At 37.6% G+C, this 22,163-nt stretch overlaps 1 protein-coding gene across 1 annotated transcript in view; it reads right to left on the bottom strand.

Annotated features, from left to right (window-relative positions):
* The window catches only part of LOC118800341 (putative GPI-anchored protein pfl2), a gene marked incomplete at its 5' end in the record, with an annotated part of 56,890 nt that overhangs the window by 12,806 nt on the left and 21,921 nt on the right, over window positions 1-22,163 (bottom strand). The window contains 12 exons of the mRNA XM_036560541.1: window positions 4,444-4,500; window positions 6,403-6,459; window positions 7,814-7,870; window positions 9,325-9,381; window positions 10,681-10,737; window positions 12,154-12,210; window positions 13,820-13,876; window positions 15,218-15,274; window positions 16,572-16,628; window positions 18,164-18,220; window positions 19,536-19,592; window positions 20,733-20,789. Of these exons, the coding sequence (XP_036416434.1) occupies window positions 4,444-4,500; window positions 6,403-6,459; window positions 7,814-7,870; window positions 9,325-9,381; window positions 10,681-10,737; window positions 12,154-12,210; window positions 13,820-13,876; window positions 15,218-15,274; window positions 16,572-16,628; window positions 18,164-18,220; window positions 19,536-19,592; window positions 20,733-20,789 (684 nt within the window). The remainder of the gene's footprint in view (window positions 1-4,443; window positions 4,501-6,402; window positions 6,460-7,813; window positions 7,871-9,324; window positions 9,382-10,680; window positions 10,738-12,153; window positions 12,211-13,819; window positions 13,877-15,217; window positions 15,275-16,571; window positions 16,629-18,163; window positions 18,221-19,535; window positions 19,593-20,732; window positions 20,790-22,163) is intronic.

The following is a 22,163-nucleotide window of genomic DNA, read 5'->3' on the forward strand; positions in this document are numbered from 1 at the left end:
ACATTAAACCTGATTAATCATCATTTATTACACACAGTCTGCTGTGGAGCTCCTACACAACACACCACAAAGAGCTTTAATCACCTCATTATTATTTACAGTGTATTACAGTACAGAACTGCTCCACACTAATGACATTAAACCTGATTAATCATCATTTATTACACACAGTCTGCTGTGGAGCTCCTACACAACACACCACAAAGTGAGTATTTAATGTAGAAAGAAAAACTCACAGTCATGTTTAATCCTGGATTTTATAGACATTCATTAGAATCAGACCATCTGCGCCCTTTGCACATTCATTTCCGGTTGAAGTGATACATATTTTTACAATAGGATGAGTAAGACACAACGTTTTATTCCATTGTTGTTAGTTTGTTATTTGAGATTATGATTAGTTTGTGAAATTATAAAACAATGCTATTTCTTTATTTTCCCACTGTAAATGACACAAACAAAAATTACAAGTGAGAAAGTGAAGAAAATAGAAGAAGTTTTCAAAACTGTTGTTCTAATGAAAATAGAATGGCCCGAAAATACACCAAACTGAAAAAGGTCCTTTTATTAAAAATTGTTTCACTGACATACCAGACTATTACAATCATGGTATTATTATTATTATTATTATTATTATTAGTAGTAGTAGTAGTAGTAGTACTAGTAGTGGTATTTTAGGTTTTACAGGGTCATGTCCAGCTGTAATAACAGCGACAGAACACATGCAGTTATTAGACTACTGATGGTATAAAGTAGTCTTCTGAGGAGAGCCAACCCGTCATAAACCTGCAGCCACAGATTGTGTGGGCAAGTGTGTATTTGAGTGTCTGAATAGGAGCAGTTGATTAAGATTTTGAAACAGAGAGAATGAGAACTTGGTAACTTAAATGTTTAATAAGTAAGAATTTTGAATATTTATAATTATTAATTAACACTTTGTAAAAGAATTAAATCATATAGCTGAATATTTGAAATAATACAATTTCTACAAACATGTTTTTGCACGATGTCTGTTGCTGTCATAGCTAGTATGCAGTTTGGTTAGTGTTAAAGCTTTTACACTCAACAGGTCTTTTACCCCCCAGTCTTTAAGTCTGTTAGAGGTACAGAGACGTCTAGAATTACTGTCACTGTTAGTAAAACTGTAAAGTAGTAAACACTAGGACACCTCACTGGGATGGAAATGCAGATTGTAATTAAAGTCTGTAGATAAAGCAAACATAGACAGACACAAAGAGTCTCAGGACTGACAGAGTGTAAATGTCTCAGAGAGGACACAGTGAAGGGTCACTACTGTAGTCTGAGTCAGGTCCAGATTAGGAGCTTCATGTCTGAACTGGATTTATTCATCAAAAAATTAATCGCTGTCACATCATCCCCTGAATATCACCAGCTCCTCTGAATTAAGAGGTTAACAAGTTAAATTACAACTGTTGCTGTGTGCGCTAACACTGCTGCACTCTGAACTGACCTCATAAGACTGACCTCACCTGAATAGCCCACGTAGTCCAGCAGGCTCTGTCCAGTGAGGTAGTTCAGAGAGTACTTCAGAGTCTGTCACTTTCAGGCTGCAGTTTGATAGGCTGGTGTTGGTCTATAACAGTGTTGGAGTTTAATAGTAGACTCACTATTATGTGACATCATTTCAGTGGTCAGCAGTGTGAGCTAGACTGCAGCATGTATGTAGCATTATTCATATGTCCACTGTTAAATGACCCACAGATTGTTTAGTAACTTAAGCCTCGTAAAACAGCTGAAAGCTGAGAGGCATTTTACAAGAAACTGTTCAACTTTTGAGGAAAAGTTTTCTGGCACAGAAATACAATGAGGTTCCTCCGAGATTTGGACTCGGATCTCTAGATTCAAAGTCCAGAGTGCTAGCCATTACACCATGGAACCACAATGTGAAGCCAGTCAGAGTTTTACTCTGAAAAAACTATTAGTATTATTCAAAGTTAGGTTCATACATTCACAACATAAATACTTGTTTAAGGAAAACGAAACATTTCAACTGAGAATCATATTTAATACAAAATTTTAACATTTCAAGCATTTCAGCTCTGGTCCTCTAAACCAACTAGTAGACTAATCATCGAGTCCAACAAAAATTATATCAGACTCTTGCATTTCACATAATGCTGATATTTAGGGGTGCGGGAAAAAAATGATTCTTAGATGCATCGTGATGCAGACGTGGACGATCAAAAATCGATTTTCTAGATTTTAATTTATACTGTAATGTTGATGGAACGCAAAGGGAGGAACTTGGAAGTGGGTAAGTGCAGCACCCGGACAGAGAGTGATCATAGTGATGATTAGATTGTTCAGTGTGATGATTAGAGAGTGAACAGAGTGATGATCAGAGTGTTCAGTGTGATGATTAGACAGTGATAAGTGTAATGATTAGATCAGGATCAGTGTGAGGATTTGAGTAAACAGTTGGATGATTATAGTGTTCAGTGTGATGATTAGAGTGCTCAGAGTGATGAGTAGAGTGTTCAGTGTGATGATTAGAGTGTTCAGTGTGATGACTAGAGAGTGCTCAGTGTGATGATTAGAGAGTGTTCAGTTGGATGATGTTTGATGTAATGATTAGAGTGATGTGTGTGACGTTTAGAGAGTGTTGAGAGTGATGATTTGAGTGTTCAGTATGATGACACAAGAGTGTTCAATTTGATGAGTGGAGAGTAGTGAGTGTGATGAATAGTGAGTGTTTAGTGTGACAATTGGAGTATTCAGAGTGATGAGTAGAGTGTTCAGTATGATGATTAGATAGTGTTCAGTGTGATGATTGGAGTGTTCAGAGTGGTGATTAGAGAGTGTTCAGTCTGATGATTGGAGTGTTCAGGGTGATGATTAGAGAGTGCTCAGTGTGATGATTGGAGTGTTCAGAGTGACGATTAGAGAGTGTTGAGTGTGCTGAAATATGATGATTAGAGTTTGTTCATTATGATGATTAGAGAGTGTTCAGTGTGATGTTTGGAGTGTTCAGAGTGGTGATTAGAGATTGTTCAGTGTGATGATTGGAGTGTTCCGTGTGATGACTCGATAGTGTTCAGTGGGATGATCAGAGATTGTTCAGTGTGATTATCAGAGAGTGTTCAGTGTGATGATTGGAGTGTTCAGTGGGATGATCGGAGATTATTCAGTGTGATTATCAGTGAGTGTTCAATGTGATGATTAGAGATTATTCAGTGTGATAATTGGAGTGTTCAGTGTGATGGTTGGAGTGTTCAGTGGGATGATCGGAGTGTTCAGTGGGATGATCAGAGATTATTCAGTGTGATTATCAGTGAGTGTTCAATGTGATGATTAGAGATTATTCAGTGTGATAATTGGAGTGTTCAGTGTGATGATTGGAGTGTTCAGAGTAATGACTAGATTGTTTAATATGATGATTAGAGTTTGTTCATTATGATGATTAGAGAGTGTTCAGTGTGATGTTTGGAGTGTTCAGAGTGGTGATTAGAGAGTGTTCAGTGTGATGATTGGAGTGTTCAGTGTGATGATTAGAGAGTGTTCAGTGTGATGATTAGAGAGTGTTCAGTGTGATGATTAGAGATTGTTCAGTGTGATGATTAGAGAGTGTTCAGTGTGATGATCAGAGAGTGTTCAGTGTGATGATTGGAGTGTTCAGTGTGATGATCGGAGTGTTCAGTGGGATGATTGGTGTGTTCAGAGTGATGATTAGAGATTGTTCAGTGTGATTATCAGAGAGTGTTCAGTGTGATGATTGGAGTGTTCAGTGGGATGATCGGAGTGTTCAGTGGGATGATCAGAGATTATTCAGTGTGATTATCAGTGAGTGTTCAATGTGATGATTAGAGATTATTCAGTGTGATAATTGGAGTGTTCAGTGTGATGATTGGAGTGTTCAGAGTAATGACTAGATTGTTTAATATGATGATTAGAGTTTGTTCATTATGATGATTAGAGAGTGTTCAGTGTGATGTTTGGAGTGTTCAGAGTGGTGATTAGAGAGTGTTCAGTGTGATGATTAGAGAGTGTTCAGTGTGATGATTAGAGATTGTTCAGTGTGATGATTAGAGAGTGTTCAGTGTGATGATCAGAGAGTGAACATTGTGATAATTAGAGTGTTCAGTATGATGATCAGACAGACAGCGTCGTTACCAAACGTCTCCTACTGTGTTTTATGGTCTACACAGAAATCAACCCAGCACAGAACAAGAAGAGCATCAATGAGACAAAGTCTTACAGGAGTTCACTCTTCATTGAGGAGCCTCCACTTTAAAGACTTCTAATAAGACTGGTCTGGATTCTGTTCAGACCACAAGGTCAATGGAGACACTGTCAGACTTTCAGCTGTGTGTCAGTAAGTGTGTGTGTGTGTGTGTGTGTGTGTGTGTGTGTGTGTGTTTATGTGGGTGTCTGAACAGTGAAATATATTGGATACTAAAAACTGATCTTTGACTGCTCACTTACTGGTATAAGTTGCATTGGTGGAAGTTGAAGTATTACCCGCTGCAGTTGATGTAGAGTCTGAAAGAGAGAATAAGAACGTGGTAACTTACATGTTCGACAAATAAGAATATTTGATGATTTATTATAACTATTTATTAAAGAGGTAGATTTAGTATATTAAGTATCATTTGATTTGAACATTTGAAATAATACAATTTCTACAAACAAACAATAAACTACTTTTTACACATTGCCTACAGCTGTCATAGTTATTGTCTAGTTTAGGTTAGTGTTAAAGCTTTTACACTCAACAGGTCTTTTACCCCCCAGACTTTAAGTCTGTTAGAGGTACAGAGACGTCTAGAATTACTGTCACTGTTAGTAAAACTGTAAAGTATTAAACACTAGGACGCCTCACTGGGATGATTAGAGAGTGTTCAATGTGATGATCAGAGATTGTTCAGTCTGATGATTGGAGTGTTCAGGGTGATGATTAGAGAGTGTTCAGTGTGATGATTGGTGTGTTCAGTGGGATGATCAGAGATTGTTTAGTGTGATTATCAGAGAGTGTTCAGTGTGATGATTGGAGTGTTCAGTGTGATGATCGGAGTGTTCAGTGGGATGATCAGAGATTATTCAGTGTAATTATCAGTGAGTGTTCAATGTGATGATTAGAGATTATTCAGTGTGATAATTGGAGTGTTCAGTGTGATGACTGGAGGGTTCAGAGTAATGACTAGATTGTTTAATATGATGATTAGAGTTTGTTCATTATGACGATTAGAGAGTGTTCAGTGTGATGTTTGGAGTGTTCAGAATGGTGATTAGAGAGTGTTCAGTGTGATGATTGGAGTGTTCAGTGTGATGATTCGATAGTGTTCATTGTGAGTATCAGAGAGTGTTCAGTGTGATGATTTGAGATTGTTCAGGGTGATGATTAGAGAGTGTTCAGAGTGGTGATTAGAGAGTGTTCAGTGTGACAATTAGAGTGTTCAGTGTGCTGATTGGAGTGTTCAGTGGGATGATCACAGATTGTTCAGTGTGATTATCAGTGAGTGTTCAATGTGATAATTAGAGATTGTTCAGTGTGACGATTAGAGATTATTCAGTGTGATAATTGGAGTGTTCAGTGTGATGATTGGAGTGTTCAGAGTAATGACTAGATTGTTTAATATGATGATTAGAGTTTGTTCATTATGATAATTAGAGAGTGTTCAGTGTGATGTTTGGAGTGTTCAGAGTGGTGATTAGAGAGTGTTCAGTGTGATGATTGGAGTGTTCAATGTGATGATTAGATAGTGTTCAGTGTGATGATTGGTGTGTTCAGTGGGATGATCAGAGATTGTTCAGTGTGATTATCAGAGAGTGTTCAGTGTGATGATTAGAGATTGTTTAGGGTGATGATTAGAGAGTGTTCAGAGCGGTGATTAGAGAGTGTTCAGTGTGATAATTAGAGTGTTAAGTGTGCTGATTGGAGTGTTCAGTGGGATGATCAGAGATTGTTCAGTGTGATTATCAGAGAGTGTTCAATGTGATGATTAGAGATTGTTCATTATGGTGATTAGACATTGTTCAGTGTGATGTTTGGAGTGTTCAGAGTGGTGATTAGAGAGTGTTCAGTGTGATAATTAGAGTGTTCAGTGTGATGATCAGACAGACAGCGTCGTTACCAAATGTCTCCTACTGTGTTTTATGGTCTACACAGAAATCAACCCAGCACAGAACAAGAAGAGCATCAATGAGACAAAGTCTTACAGGAGTTCACTCTTCATTGAGGAGCCTCCACTTTAAAGACTTCTAATAAGACTGGTCTGGATTCTGTTCAGACCACAAGGTCGATGGAGACACTGTCAGACTTTCAGCTGTGTGTCAGTAAGTGTGTGTGTGTGTGTGTGTGTGTGTGTGTGTGTGTGTTTATGTGGGTGTCTGAACAGTGAAATATATTGGATACTAAAAACTGATCTTTGACTGCTCACTTACTGGTATAAGTTGCATTGGTGGAAGTTGAAGTATTACCCGCTGCAGTTGATGTAGAGTCTGAAAGAGAGAATAAGAACGTGGTAACTTACATGTTCGACAAATAAGAATATTTTGATGATTTATTATAACTATTTATTAAAGAGGTAGATTTAGTATATTAAGTATCATTTGATTTGAACATTTGAAATAATACAATTTCTAAAAAACAAACAATAAACTACTTTTTACACATTGCCTACAGCTGTCATAGTTATTGTCTAGTTTAGGTTAGTGTTAAAGCTTTTACACTCAACAGGTCTTTTACCCCCCAGACTTTAAGACTGTTAGAGGTACAGAGACGTCTAGAATTACTGTCACTGTTAGTAAAACTGTAAAGTATTAAACACTAGGACACCTCACTGGGATGATTAGAGAGTGTTCAATGTGATGATCAGAGATTGTTCAGTCTGATGATTGGAGTGTTCAGGGTGATGATTAGAGAGTGTTCAGTGTGATGATTGGTGTGTTCAGAGTGATGATTAGAGAGTGTTGAGTGTGCTGAATATGATGATTAGAGTTTGTTCATTATGATGATTAGAGAGTGTTCAATGTGATATTTGGAGTGTTCAGAGTGGTGATTAGAGATTGTTCAGTGTGATGATTGGAGTGTTCAGGGTGATGATTAGAGAGTGTTCAGTGTGATGATTGGTGTGTTCAGAATGATTATCAGAGAGTGTTCAGTGTGATGATTGGAGTGTTCAGTGGGATGATCGGAGTGTTCAGTGGGATGATTGGAGTGTTCAGAGTAATGACTAGATTGTTCAATATGATGATTAGAGTTTGTTCATTATGATGATTAGAGAGTGTTCAGTGTGATGTTTGGAGTGTTCAGAGTGGTGATTAGAGAGTGTTCAGTGTGATGATTGGAGTGTTCAGTGTGATGATTCGATAGTGTTCAGTGTGATTATCAAAGAGTGTTCAGTGTGATGATTAGAGATTGTTCAGTGTGATGATTAGAGATTGTTCAGTGTGATGATTAGTGAGTGTTCAGTGTGATGATCAGTGAGTGAACATTGTGATAATTAGAGTGTTCAGTGTGATGATCAGACAGACAGCGTCGTTACCAAACGTCTCCTACTGTGTTTTATGGTCTACACAGAAATCAACCCAGCACAGAACAAGAAGAGCATCAATGAGACAAAGTCTTACAGGAGTTCACTCTTCATTGAGGAGCCTCCACTTTAAAGACTTCTAATAAGACTGGTCTGGATTCTGTTCAGACCACAAGGTCGATGGAGACACTGTCAGACATTCAGCTGTGTGTCAGTAAGTGTGTGTGCGTGTGTGTGTGTGTGTGTGTGTGTGTTTATGTGGGTGTCTGAACAGTGAAATATATTGGATACTAAAAACTGATCTTTGACTGCTCACTTACTGGTATAAGTTGCATTGGTGGAAGTTGAAGTATTACCCGCTGCAGTTGATGTAGATTCTGAAAGAGAGAATAAGAAGGTGGTAACTAAAATGTTCGATAAATAAGAATATTTGATGATTTATTATAACTATTTATTAAAGACATAGATTTAGTATATTAAGTATCATTTGATTTGAACATTTGAAATAATAAAATTTCTACAAACAAACAATAAACTACTTTTTACACATTGCCTACAGCTGTCATAGTTATTGTCTAGTTTAGGTTAGTGTTAAAGCTTTTACACTCAACAGGTCTTTTACCCCCCAGACTTTAAGTCTGTTAGAGGTACAGAGACGTCTAGAATTACTGTCACTGTTAGTAAAACTGTAAAGTATTAAACACTAGGACACCTCACTGGGATGATTAGAGAGTGTTCAATGTGATGATCAGAGATTGTTCAGTCTGATGATTGGAGTGTTCAGGGTGATGATTAAAGAGTGTTCAGTGTGATGATTGGTGTGTTCAGAGTGACGATTAGAGAGTGTTGAGTGTGCTGAATATGATGATTAGAGTTTGTTCATTATGATGATTAGAGAGTGTTCAGTGTGATATTTGGAGTGTTCAGAGTGGTGATTAGAGATTGTTCAGTCTGATGATTGGAGTGTTCAGGGTGATGATTAGAGAGTTTTCAGTGTGATGATTGGTGTGTTCAGAGTGATTATCAGAGAGTGTTCAGTGTGATGATTGGAGTGTTCAGTGGGATGATCGGAGTGTTCAGTGGGATGATCACAGATTGTTCAGTGTGATTATCAGTGAGTGTTCAATGTGATGATTAGAGATTGTTCAGTGTGATGATTAGAGAGTGTTCAGTGTGATGATTGGAGTGTTCAGAGTAATGACTACATTGTTTAATATGATGATTAGAGTTTGTTTATTATGATAATTAGATAGTGTTCAGTGTGATGTTTGGAGTGTTCAGAGTGGTGATTAGAGAGTGTTCAGTGTGATGATTGGAGTGTTCAGTGTGATGATTGGAGTGTTCAGTGTGATTGTCAGAGAGTTTTCAGTGTGATGATTAGAGATTGTTCAGTGTGATGATTAGAGATTGTTCAGTGTGATGATTAGTGAGTGTTCAGTGTGATGATCAGAGAGTGAACATTGTGATAATTAGAGTGTTCAGTGTGATGATCAGACAGACAGAGTCGTTACCAAACGTCTCCTACTGTGTTTTATGGTCTACACAGAAATCAACCCAGCACAGAACAAGAAGAGCATCAATGAGACAAAGTCTTACAGGAGTTCACTCTTCATTGAGGAGCCTCCACTTTAAAGACTTCTAATAAGACTGGTCTGGATTCTGTTCAGACCACAAGGTCGATGGAGACACTGTCAGACTTTCAGCTGTGAGTCAGTAAGTGTGTGTGTGTGTGTGTGTGTGTGTGTGTGTGTGTGTGTGTGTGTGTTTATGTGGGTGTCTGAACAGTGAAATATATTGGATACTAAAAACTGATCTTTGACTGCTCACTTACTGGTATAAGTTGCATTGGTGGAAGTTGAAGTATTACCCGCTGCAGTTGATGTAGAGTCTGAAAGAGAGAATAAGAAGGTGGTAACTAAAATGTTCGATAAATAAGAATATTTGATGATTTATTATAACTATTTATTAAAGAGGTAGATTTAGTATATTAAGTATCATTTGATTTGAACATTTGAAATAATAAAATTTCTACAAACAAACAATAAACTACTTTTTACACATTGCCTACAGCTGTCATAGTTATTGTCTAGTTTAGGTTAGTGTTAAAGCTTTTACACTCAACAGGTCTTTTACCCCCCAGACTTTAAGACTGTTAGAGGTACAGAGACGTCTAGAATTACTGTCACTGTTAGTAAAACTGTAAAGTATTAAACACTAGGACACCTCACTGGGATGATTAGAGAGTGTTCAATGTGATGATCAGAGATTGTTCAGTCTGATGATTGGAGTGTTCAGGGTGATGATTAGAGAGTGTTCAGTGTGATGATTGGTGTGTTCAAAGTGATGATTAGAGAGTGTTGAGTGTGCTGATTGGAGAGTTCAGTGGGATGATCACAGATTGTTCAGTGTGATTATCAGTGAGTGTTCAATGAGATGATTAGAGATCGTTCAGTGTGACGATTAGAGATTATTCAGTGTGATAATTGGAGTGTTCAGTGTGATGATTGGAGTGTTCAGAGTAATGACTAGATTGTTTAATATGATGATTAGAGTTTGTTCATTATGATAATTAGAGAGTGTTCAGTGTGATGTTTGGAGTGTTCAGAGTGGTGATTAGAGAGTGTTCAGTGTGATGTTTGGAGTGTTCAGAGTGGTGATTAGAGAGTGTTCAGTGTGATGATTGGAGTGTTCAGTGTGATGATTCGATAGTGTTCAGTGTGATTATCAAAGAGTGTTCAGTGTGATGATTAGAGATTGTTCAGTGTGATGATTAGTGAATGTTCAGTGTGATAATTAGAGTGTTCAGTGTGATGATCAGAGAGTGAACATTGTGATAATTAGAGTGTTCAGTGTGATGATCAGACAGACAGAGTCGTTACCAAACGTCTCCCACTGTGTTTTATGGTCTACACAGAAATCAACCCAGCACAGAACAAGAAGAGCATCAATGAGACAAAGTCTTACAGGAGTTCACTCTTCGTTGAGGAGCCTCCACTTTAAAGACTTCTAATAAGACTGGTCTGGATTCTGTTCAGACCACAAGGTCAATGGAGACACTGTCAGACATTCAGCTGTGTGTCAGTAAGTGTGTGTGTGTGTGTGTGTGTGTGTGTGTGTGTGTTTATGTGGGTGTCTGAACAGTGAAATATATTGGATACTAAAAACTGATCTTTGACTGCTCACTTACTGGTATAAGTTGCATTGGTGGAAGTTGAAGTATTACCCGCTGCAGTTGATGTAGAGTCTGAAAGAGAGAATAAGAACGTGGTAACTTACATGTTCGACAAATAAGAATATTTGATGATTTATTATAACTATTTATTAAAGAGGTAGATTTAGTATATTAAGTATCATTTGATTTGAACATTTGAAATAATACAATTTCTAAAAAACAAACAATAAACTACTTTTTACACATTGCCTACAGCTGTCATAGTTATTGTCTAGTTTAGGTTAGTGTTAAAGCTTTTACACTCAACAGGTCTTTTACCCCCCAGACTTTAAGACTGTTAGAGGTACAGAGACGTCTAGAATTACTGTCACTGTTAGTAAAACTGTAAAGTATTAAACACTAGGACACCTCACTGGGATGATTAGAGAGTGTTCAATGTGATGATTGGTGTGTTCAGAGTGATGATCAGAGATTGTTCAGTCTGATGATTGGAGTGTTCAGGGTGATGATTAGAGAGTGTTCAGTGTGATGATTGGTGTGTTCAGAGTGATGATTAGAGTTTGTTCAGTGTGATTATCAGAGAGTGTTCAGTGTGATGATTGGATTGTTCAGTGGGATGATCGGAGTGTTCAGTGGGATGATCAGAGATTATTCAGTGTGATTATCAGTGAGTGTTCAATGTGATGATTAGAGATTGTTCAGTGTGATAATTGGAGTGTTCAGTGTGATGATTGGAGTGTTCAGAGTAATGACTAGATTGTTTAATATGATGATTAGAGTTTGTTCATTATGATGATTAGAGAGTGTTCAGTGTGATGTTTGGAGTGTTCAGAGTGGTGATTAGAGAGTGTTCAGTGTGATGATTGGAGTGTTCAGTGTGATGATTCGATAGTGTTCAGTGTGATGATTGGAGTGTTCAGAGTAATGACTAGATTGTTTAATATGATGATTAGAGTTTGGTCATTATGGTGATTAGAGAGTGTTCAGTGTGATGTTTGGAGTGTTCAGAGTGGTGATTAGAGAGTGTTCAGTGTGATCATTGGAGTGTTCAGTGTGATGACTCGATAGTGTTCAGTGTGATTATCAGAGAGTGTTCAGTGTGATAATTAGAGTGTTCAGTGTGATGATCAGAGAGTGAACATTGTGATAATTAGAGTGTTCAGTGTGATGATCAGACAGACAGCGTCGTTACCAAACGTCTCCTACTGTGTTTTATGGTCTACACAGAAATCAACCCAGCACAGAACAAGAAGAGCATCAATGAGACAAAGTCTTACAGGAGTTCACTCTTCATTGAGGAGCCTCCACTTTAAAGACTTCTAATAAGACTGGTCTGGATTCTGTTCAGACCACAAGGTCGATGGAGACACTGTCAGACTTTCAGCTGTGAGTCAGTAAGTGTGTGTGTGTGTGTGTGTGTGTTTATGTGGGTGTCTGAACAGTGAAATATATTGGATACTAAAAACTGATCTTTGACTGCTCACTTACTGGTATAAGTTGCATTGGTGGAAGTTGAAGTATTACCCGCTGCAGTTGATGTAGATTCTGAAAGAGAGAATAAGAAGGTGGTAACTTACATGTTCGACAAATAAGAATTTTTGATGATTTATTATAACTATTTATTAAAGAGGTAGATTTAGTATATTAAGTATCATTTGATTTGAACATTTGAAATAATACAATTTCTAAAAAACAAACAATAAACTACTTTTTACACATTGCCTACAGCTGTCATAGTTATTGTCTAGTTTAGGTTAGTGTTAAAGCTTTTACACTCAACAGGTCTTTTACCCCCCAGACTTTAAGACTGTTAGAGGTACAGAGACGTCTAGAATTACTGTCACTGTTAGTAAAACTGTAAAGTATTAAACACTAGGACACCTCACTGGGATGATTAGAGAGTGTTCAATGTGATGATCAGAGATTGTTCAGTCTGATGATTGGAGTGTTCAGGGTGATGATTAGAGAGTGTTCAGTGTGATGATTGGTGCGTTCAGAGTGACGATTAGAGAGTGTTGAGTGTGCTGAATATGATGATTAGAGTTTGTTCATTATGATGATTAGAGAGTGTTCAGTGTGATATTTGGAGTGTTCAGAGTGGTGATTAGAGAGTGTTCAGTCTGATGATTGGAGTGTTCAGTGTGATGACTCGATAGTGTTCAGTAGGATGATCAGAGATTGTTCAGTGTGATTATCAGAGAGTGTTCAGTGTGATGATTGGAGTGTTCAGTGGGATGATCGGAGTGTTCAGTGGGATGATCACAGATTGTTCAGTGTGATTATCAGTGAGTGTTCAATGTGATGATTAGAGATTGTTCAGTGTGATGATTAGAGATTATTCAGTGTGATAATTGGAGTGTTCAGTGTGATGATTGGAGTGTTCAGTGGGATGATCGGAGTGTTCAGTGGGATGATCACAGATTGTTCAGTGTGATTATCAGTGAGTGTTCAATGTGATGATTAGAGATTGTTCAGTGTGATGATTAGAGATTATTCAGTGTGATAATTGGAGTGTTCAGTGTGATGATTGGAGTGTTCAGAGTAATGACTACATTGTTTAATATGATGATTAGAGTTTGTTCATTATGATAATTAGATAGTGTTCAGTGTGATGTTTGGAGTGTTCAGAGTGGTGATTAGAGAGTGTTCAGTGTGATGATTGGAGTGTTCAGTGTGATGACTCGATAGTGTTCAGTGTGATTGTCAGAGAGTTTTCAGTGTGATGATTAGAGATTGTTCAGTGTGATGATTAGAGAGTGTTCAGTGTGATGATCAGAGAGTGAACCTTGTGATAATTAGAGTGTTCAGTGTGATAATTAGAGTGTTCAGTGTGATGATCAGACAGACAGCGTCGTTACCAAACTTCTCCTACTGTGTTTTATGGTCTACACAGAAATCAACCCAGCACAGAACAAGAAGAGCATCAATGAGACAAAGTCTTACAGGAGTTCACTCTTCATTGAGGAGCCTCCACTTTAAAGACTTCTAATAAGACTGGTCTGGATTCTGTTCAGACCACAAGGTCGATGGAGACACTGTCAGACTTTCAGCTGTGAGTCAGTAAGTGTGTGTGTGTGTGTGTGTGTGTTTATGTGGGTGTCTGAACAGTGAAATATATTGGATACTAAAAACTGATCTTTGACTGCTCACTTACTGGTATAAGTTGCATTGGTGGAAGTTGAAGTATTACCCGCTGCAGTTGATGTAGATTCTGAAAGAGAGAATAAGAAGGTGGTAACTTACATGTTCGACAAATAAGAATTTTTGATGATTTATTATAACTATTTATTAAAGAGGTAGATTTAGTATATTAAGTATCATTTGATTTGAACATTTGAAATAATACAATTTCTACAAACAAACAATAAACTGCTTTTTACACATTGCCTACAGCTGTCATAGTTATTGTCTAGTTTAGGTTAGTGTTAAAGCTTTTACACTCAACAGGTCTTTTACCCCCCAGACTTTAAGACTGTTAGAGGTACAGAGACGTCTAGAATTACTGTCACTGTTAGTAAAACTGTAAAGTATTAAACACTAGGACACCTCACTGGGATGATTAGAGAGTGTTCAATGTGATGATCAGAGATTGTTCAGTCTGATGATTGGAGTGTTCAGGGTGATGATTAGAGAGTGTTCAGTGTGATGATTGGTGTGTTCAGAGTGATGATTAGAGATTGTTCAGTGTGATTATCAGAGAGTGTTCAGTGTGATGATTGGAGTGTTCAGTGAGATGATCGGAGTGTTCAGTGGGATGATCAGAGATTATTCAGTGTGATTATCAGTGAGTGTTCAATGTGATGATTAGAGATTGTTCAGTGTGATAATTGGAGTGTTCAGTGTGATGATCACAGATTGTTCAGTGTGATTATCAGTGAGTGTTCAATGTGATGATTAGAGATTGTTCAGTGTGATAATTGGAGTGTTCAGTGTGATGATTGGAGTGTTCAGAGTAATGACTACATTGTTTAATATGATGATTAGAGTTTGTTTATTATGATAATTAGATAGTGTTCAGTGTGATGTTTGGAGTGTTCAGAGTGGTGATTAGAGAGTGTTCAGTGTAATGATTGGAGTGTTCAGTGTGATGACTCGATAGTGTTCAGTGTGATTGTCAGAGAGTTTTCAGTGTGAAGATTAGAGATTGTTCAGTGTGATGATCAGTGAGTGTTCAGTGTGATGATCAGAGAGTGAACATTGTGATAATTAGAGTGTTCAGTGTGATGATCAGACAGACAGCGTCGTTACCAAATGTCTCCTACTGTGTTTTATGGTCTACACAGAAATCAACCCAGCACAGAACAAGAAGAGCATCAATGAGCCAAAGTCTTACAGGAGTTCACTCTTCATTGAGGAGCCTCCACTTTAAAGACTTCTAATAAGACTGGTCTGGATTCTGTTCAGACCACAAGGTCGATGGAGATACTGTCAGACATTCAGCTGTGTGTCAGTAAGTGTGTGTGTGTGTTTGTGTGTGTGTGTGTGTTTATGTGGGTGTCTGAACAGTGAAATATATTGGATACTAAAAACTGATCTTTGACTGCTCACTTACTGGTATAAGTTGCATTGGTGGAAGTTGAAGTATTACCCGCTGCAGTTGATGTAGAGTCTGAAAGAGAGAATAAGAATGTGGTAACTTACATGTTCGACAAATAAGAATATTTGATGATTTATTATAACTATTTATTAAAGACGTAGATTTAGTATATTAAGTATCATTTGATTTGAACATTTGAAATAATACAATTTCTACAAACAAACAATAAACTGCTTTTTACACATTGCCTACAGCTGTCATAGTTATTGTCTAGTTTAGGTTAGTGTTAAAGCTTTTACACTCAACACGTCTTTTACACCCCAGACTTTAAGACTGTTAGAGGTACAGAGACGTCTAGAATTACTGTCACTGTTAGTAAAACTGTAAAGTATTAAACACTAGGACACCTCACTGGGATGATTAGAGAGTGTTCAATGTGATGATCAGAGATTGTTCAGTCTGATGATTGGAGTGTTCAGGGTGATGATTAGAGAGTGTTCAGTGTGATGATTGGTGTGTTCAGAGTGATGATTAGAGAGTGTTGAGTGTGCTGATTGGAGTGTTCAGTGGGATGATCACAGATTGTTCAGTGTGATTATCAGAGAGTGTTCAGTGTGATGATTGGAGTGTTCAGTGGGATGATCGGAGTGTTCAGTGGGATGATCAGAGATTATTCAGTGTGATTATCAGTGAGTGTTCAATGTGATGATTAGAGATTATTCAGTGTGATATTTGGAGCGTTCAGAGTGTGATGATTGGAATGTTCAGAGTAATGACTAGATTGTTTAATATGATGATTAGAGTTTGTTCATTATGATGATTAGAGAGTGTTCAGTGTGATGTTTGGAGTGTTCAGAGTGGTGATTAGAGAGTGTTCAGTGTGATGATTGGAGTGTTCAGGGTGATGATTCGATAGTGTTCACTGTGATTATCAAAGAGTGTTCAATGTGATGATTAGAGATTGTTCAGTGTGATGATTAGTGAGTGTTCAGTGTGATGATCAGAGAGTGAACATTGTGATAATTAGAGTGTTCAGTGTGATGATCAGACAGACAGCGTCGTTACCAAATGTCTCCTACTGTGTTTTATGGTCTACACAGAAATCAACCCAGCACAGAACAAGAAGAGCATCAATGAGCCAAAGTCTTACAGGAGTTCACTCTTCATTGAGGAGCCTCCACTTTAAAGACTTCTAATAAGACTGGTCTGGATTCTGTTCAGACCACAAGGTCGATGGAGATACTGTCAGACATTCAGCTGTGTGTCAGTAAGTGTGTGTGTGTGTTTGTGTGTGTGTGTGTGTTTATGTGGGTGTCTGAACAGTGAAATATATTGGATACTAAAAACTGATCTTTGACTGCTCACTTACTGGTATAAGTTGCATTGGTGGAAGTTGAAGTATTACCCGCTGCAGTTGATGTAGATTCTGAAAGAGAGAATAAGAACGTGGTAACTTACATGTTCGACAAATAAGAATTTTTGATGATTTATTATAACTATTTATTAAAGAGGTAGATTTAGTATATTAAGTATCATTTGATTTGAACATTTGAAATAATACAATTTCTAAAAAACAAACAATAAACTACTTTTTACACATTGTCTACAGCTGTCATAGTTATTGTCTAGTTTAGGTTAGTGTTAAAGCTTTTACACTCAACAGGTCTTTTACCCCCCAGACTTTAAGTCTGTTAGAGGTACAGAGACGTCTAGAATTACTGTCACTGTTAGTAAAACTGTAAAGTATTAAACACTAGGACGCCTCACTGGGATGATTAGAGAGTGTTCAATGTGATGATCAGAGATTGTTCAGTCTGATGATTGGAGTGTTCAGGGTGATGATTAGAGAGTGTTCAGTGTGATGATTGGTGTGTTCAGTGGGATGATCAGAGATTGTTTAGTGTGATTATCAGAGAGTGTTCAGTGTGATGATTGGAGTGTTCAGGGTGATGATTAGAGAGTGTTCAGTGTGATGATTGGTGTGTTCAGAGTGATGATTAGAGAGTGTTCAGTGTGATGATTGGATTGTTCATTGGGATGATCGGAGTGTTCAGTGGGATGATCAGAGATTATTCAGTGTGATTATCAGTGAGTGTTCAATGTGATGATTAGAGATTGCTCAGTGTGATAATTGGAGTGTTCAGTGTGATGATTGGAGTGTTCAGAGTAATGACTAGATTGTTTAATATGATGATTAGAGTTTGTTCATTATGATGATTAGAGAGTGTTCAGTGTGATGTTTGGAGTGTTCAGAGTGGTGATTAGAGAGTGTTCAGTGTGAAGTTTGGAGTGTTCAGAGTGGTGATTAGAGAGTGTTCAGTGTGATGATTGGAGTGTTCAGTGTGATGATTCGATAGTGTTCAGTGTGATTATCAAAGAGTGTTCAGTGTGATGATTAGAGATTGTTCAGTGTGATGATTAGAGATTGTTCAGTGTGATTATCAGAGAGTGTTCAGTGTGATGATTAGAGATCGTTCAGTGTGATGATTAGAGAGTGTTCAATGTGATGATTAGAGATTGTTCATTATGGTGATTAGACATTGTTCAGTGTGATGTTTGGAGTGTTCAGAGTGGTGATTAGAGAGTGTTCAGTGTGATAATTAGAGTGTTCAGTGTGAGGATCAGACAGACAGCGTCGTTACCAAATGTCTCCTACTGTGTTTTATGGTCTACACAGAAATCAACCCAGCACAGAACAAGAAGAGCATCAATGAGACAAAGTCTTACAGGAGTTCACTCTTCATTGAGGAGCCTCCACTTTAAAGACTTCTAATAAGACTGGTCTGGATTCTGTTCAGACCACAAGGTCGATGGAGACACTGTCAGACTTTCAGCTGTGAGTCAGTAAGTGTGTGTGGTGTGTGTGTGTGTGTGTGTGTGTGTGTGTGTGTGTGTTTATGTGGGTGTCTGAACAGTGAAATATATTGGATACTAAAAACTGATCTTTGACTGCTCACTTACTGGTATAAGTTGCATTGGTGGAAGTTGAAGTATTACCCGCTGCAGTTGATGTAGATTCTGAAAGAGAGAATAAGAAGGTGGTAACTTACATGTTCGACAAATAAGAATTTTTGATGATTTATTATAACTATTTATTAAAGAGGTAGATTTAGTATATTGAGTATCATTTGAGTTGAACATTTGAAATAATACAATTTCTAAAAACAAACAATAAACTACTTTTTACACATTGCCTACAGCTGTCATAGTTATTGTCTAGTTTAGGTTAGTGTTAAAGCTTTTACACTCAACAGGTCTTTTACCCCCCAGACTTTAAGTCTGTTAGAGGTACAGAGACGTCTAGAATTACTGTCACTGTTAGTAAAACTGTAAAGTATTAAACACTAGGACACCTCACTGGGATGATTAGAGAGTGTTCAATGTGATGATCAGAGATTGTTCAGTCTGATGATTGGAGTGTTCAGGGTGATGATTAGAGAGTGTTCAGTGTGATGATTGGTGTGTTCAGAGTGACGATTAGAGAGTGTTGAGTGTGCTGAATATGATGATTAGAGTTTGTTCATTATGATGATTAGAGAGTGTTCAGTGTGATATTTGGAGTGTTCAGAGTGGTGATTAGAGAGTGTTCAGTCTGATGATCGGAGTGTTCAGTGGGATGATCACAGATTGTTCAGTGTGATTATCAGTGAGTGTTCAATGTGATGATTCGAGATTATTCAGTGTGATAAGATTAGGTGATGTGTTCAGTGTGATGATTGGAGTGTTCAGAGTAATGACTGATTTCATTGATGTTAGAGTGCATGATGATTGAGAGTGTTCAGTGTTTATTATGATAATTAGATAGTGTTCAGTGTGATGTGTTGAGTGATTGAGAGTGTTCAGTGTGATGATGCATACGATAGTGTTCAGTGTGATTGATCAAAGAGTGTTCAGTGTGATGATTAGAGAGTGTTCAGTGTGATGATTAGAGATTGTTCAGTGTGATGATCAGAGAGTGAACATTGTGATAATTAGAGTGTTCAGTGTGATAATTAGAGTGTTCAGTGTGATGATCAGACAGACAGAGTCGTTACCAAACGTCTCCTACTGTGTTTTATGGTCTACACAGAAATCAACCCAGCACAGAACAAGAAGAGCATCAATGAGACAAAGTCTTACAGGAGTTCACTCTTCATTGAGGAGCCTCCACTTTAAAGACTTCTAATAAGACTGGTCTGGATTCTGTTCAGACCACAAGGTCGATGGAGACACTGTCAGACTTTCAGCTGTGAGTCAGTAAGTGTGTGGTGTGTGTGTGTGTGTGTGTTTATGTGGGTGTCTGAACAGTGAAATATATTGGATACTAAAAACTGATCTTTGACTGCTCACTTACTGGTATAAGTTGCATTGGTGGAAGTTGAAGTATTACCCGCTGCAGTTGATGTAGAGTCTGAAAGAGAGAATAAGAACGTGGTAACTTACATGTTCGACAAATAAGAATATTTGATGATTTATTATAACTATTTATTAAAGAGGTAGATTTAGTATATTAAGTATCATTTGATTTGAACATTTGAAATAATACAATTTCTAAAAAACAAACAATAAACTACTTTTTACACATTGCCTACAGCTGTCATAGTTATTGTCTAGTTTAGGTTAGTGTTAAAGCTTTTACACTCAACAGGTCTTTTACCCCCCAGACTTTAAGTCTGTTAGAGGTACAGAGACGTCTAGAATTACTGTCACTGTTAGTAAAACTGTAAAGTATTAAACACTAGGACACCTCACTGGGATGATTAGAGAGTGTTCAATGTGATGATCGAGATTGTTCAGTTGATGATTGGAGTGTTCAGGGTGATGATTAGAGAGTGTTCAGTGTGATGATTGGTGTGTTCAGAGTGATGATTAGAGAGTGTTGAGTGTGCTGATTGGAGTGTTCAGTGGGATGATCACAGATTGTTCAGTGTGATTATCAGAGAGTGTTCAGTGTGATGATTGGATTGTTCAGTGGGATGATCGGAGTGTTCAGTGGGATGATCAGAGATTATTCAGTGTGATTATCAGTGAGTGTTCAATGTGATGATTAGAGATTATTCAGTGTGATATTTGGAGTGTTCAGAGTGTGATGATTCGATAGTGTTCACTGTGATTATCAAAGAGTGTTCAATGTGATGATTAGAGATTGTTCAGTGTGATGATTAGTGAGTGTTCAGTGTGATGATCAGAGAGTGAACATTGTGATAATTAGAGTGTTCATTGTGATGATCAGACAGACAGCGTCGTTACCAAATGTCTCCTACTGTGTTTTATGGTCTACACAGAAATCAACCCAGCACAGAACAAGAAGAGCATCAATGAGACAAAGTCTTACAGGAGTTCACTCTTCATTGAGGAGCCTCCACTTTAAAGACTTCTAATAAGACTGGTCTGGATTCTGTTCAGACCACAAGGTCGATGGAGACACTGTCAGACTTTCAGCTGTGAGTCAGTAAGTGTGTGTGTGTGTGTGTGTGTGTGGTGTTTATGTGGGTGTCTGAACAGTGAAATATATTGGATACTAAAAACTGATCTTTGACTGCTCACTTACTGGTATAAGTTGCATTGGTGGAAGTTGAAGTATTACCCGCTGCAGTTGATGTAGATTCTTAAAGAGAGAATAAGAACGTGGTAACTTACATGTTCGACAAATAAGAATTTTTGATGATTTATTATAACTATTTATTAAAGAGGTAGATTTAGTATATTAAGTATCATTTGATTTGAACATTTGAAATAATACAATTTCTAAAAAACAAACAATAAACTACTTTTTACACATTGCCTACAGCTGTCATAGTTATTGTCTAGTTTAGGTTAGTGTTAAAGCTTTTACACTCAACAGGTCTTTTACCCCCCAGACTTTAAGACTGTTAGAGGTACAGAGACGTCTAGAATTACTGTCACTGTTAGTAAAACTGTAAAGTATTAAACACTAGGACACCTCACTGGGATGATTAGAGAGTGTTCAATGTGATGATCAGAGATTGTTCAGTCTGATGATTGGAGTGTTCAGGGTGATGATTAGAGAGTGTTCAGTGTGATGATTGGTGTGTTCAGAGTGACGATTAGAGAGTGTTGAGTGTGCTGAATATGATGATTAGAGTTTGTTCATTATGATGATTAGAGAGTGTTCAGTGTGATATTTGGAGTGTTCAGAGTGGTGATTAGAGATTGTTCAGTCTGATGATTGGAGTGTTCAGTGTGATGACTCGATAGTGTTCAGTAGGATGATCAGAGATTGTTCAGTGTGATTATCAGAGAGTGTTCAGTGTGATGATTGGAGTGTTCAGTGGGATGATCGGAGTGTTCAGTGTGTGATGATCACAGATGTGTTCAGTGTGATTATCAGTGAGTGTTCAATGTGATGATTAGAGATTGTTCAGTGTGATGATTAGAGATTATTCAGTGTGATAATTGGAGTGTTCAGTGTGATGATTGGAGTGTTCAGTGGGATGATCGAGTGTTCAGTGGGATGATCACAGATTGTTCAGTGTGATTATCAGTGAGTGTTCAATGTGATGATTAGAGATTGTTCAGTGTGATGATTAGAGATTATTCAGTGTGATAATTGGAGTGTTCAGTGTGATCATTGGAGTGTTCAGAGTAATGACTACATTGTTTAATATGATGATTAGAGTTTGTTCATTATGATAATTAGATAGTGTTCAGTGTGATGTTTGGAGTGTTCAGAGTGGTGATTAGAGAGTGTTCAGTGTGATGATTGGAGTGTTCAGTGTGATGACTCGATAGTGTTCAGTGTGATTGTCAGAGAGTTGTTCAGTGTGATGATTAGAGATTGTTCAGTGTGATGATTAGAGAGTGTTCAGTGTGATGATCAGAGAGTGAACCTTGTGATAATTAGAGTGTTCAGTGTGATAATTAGAGTGTTCAGTGTGAGGATCAGACAGACAGCGTCGTTACCAAACGTCTCCTACTGTGTTTTATGGTCTACACAGAAATCAACCCAGCACAGAACAAG

Source organism: Colossoma macropomum, unplaced genomic scaffold (assembly GCF_904425465.1).
Source record: "Colossoma macropomum unplaced genomic scaffold, Colossoma_macropomum, whole genome shotgun sequence".
NCBI lineage: Eukaryota > Metazoa > Chordata > Actinopteri > Characiformes > Serrasalmidae > Colossoma > Colossoma macropomum.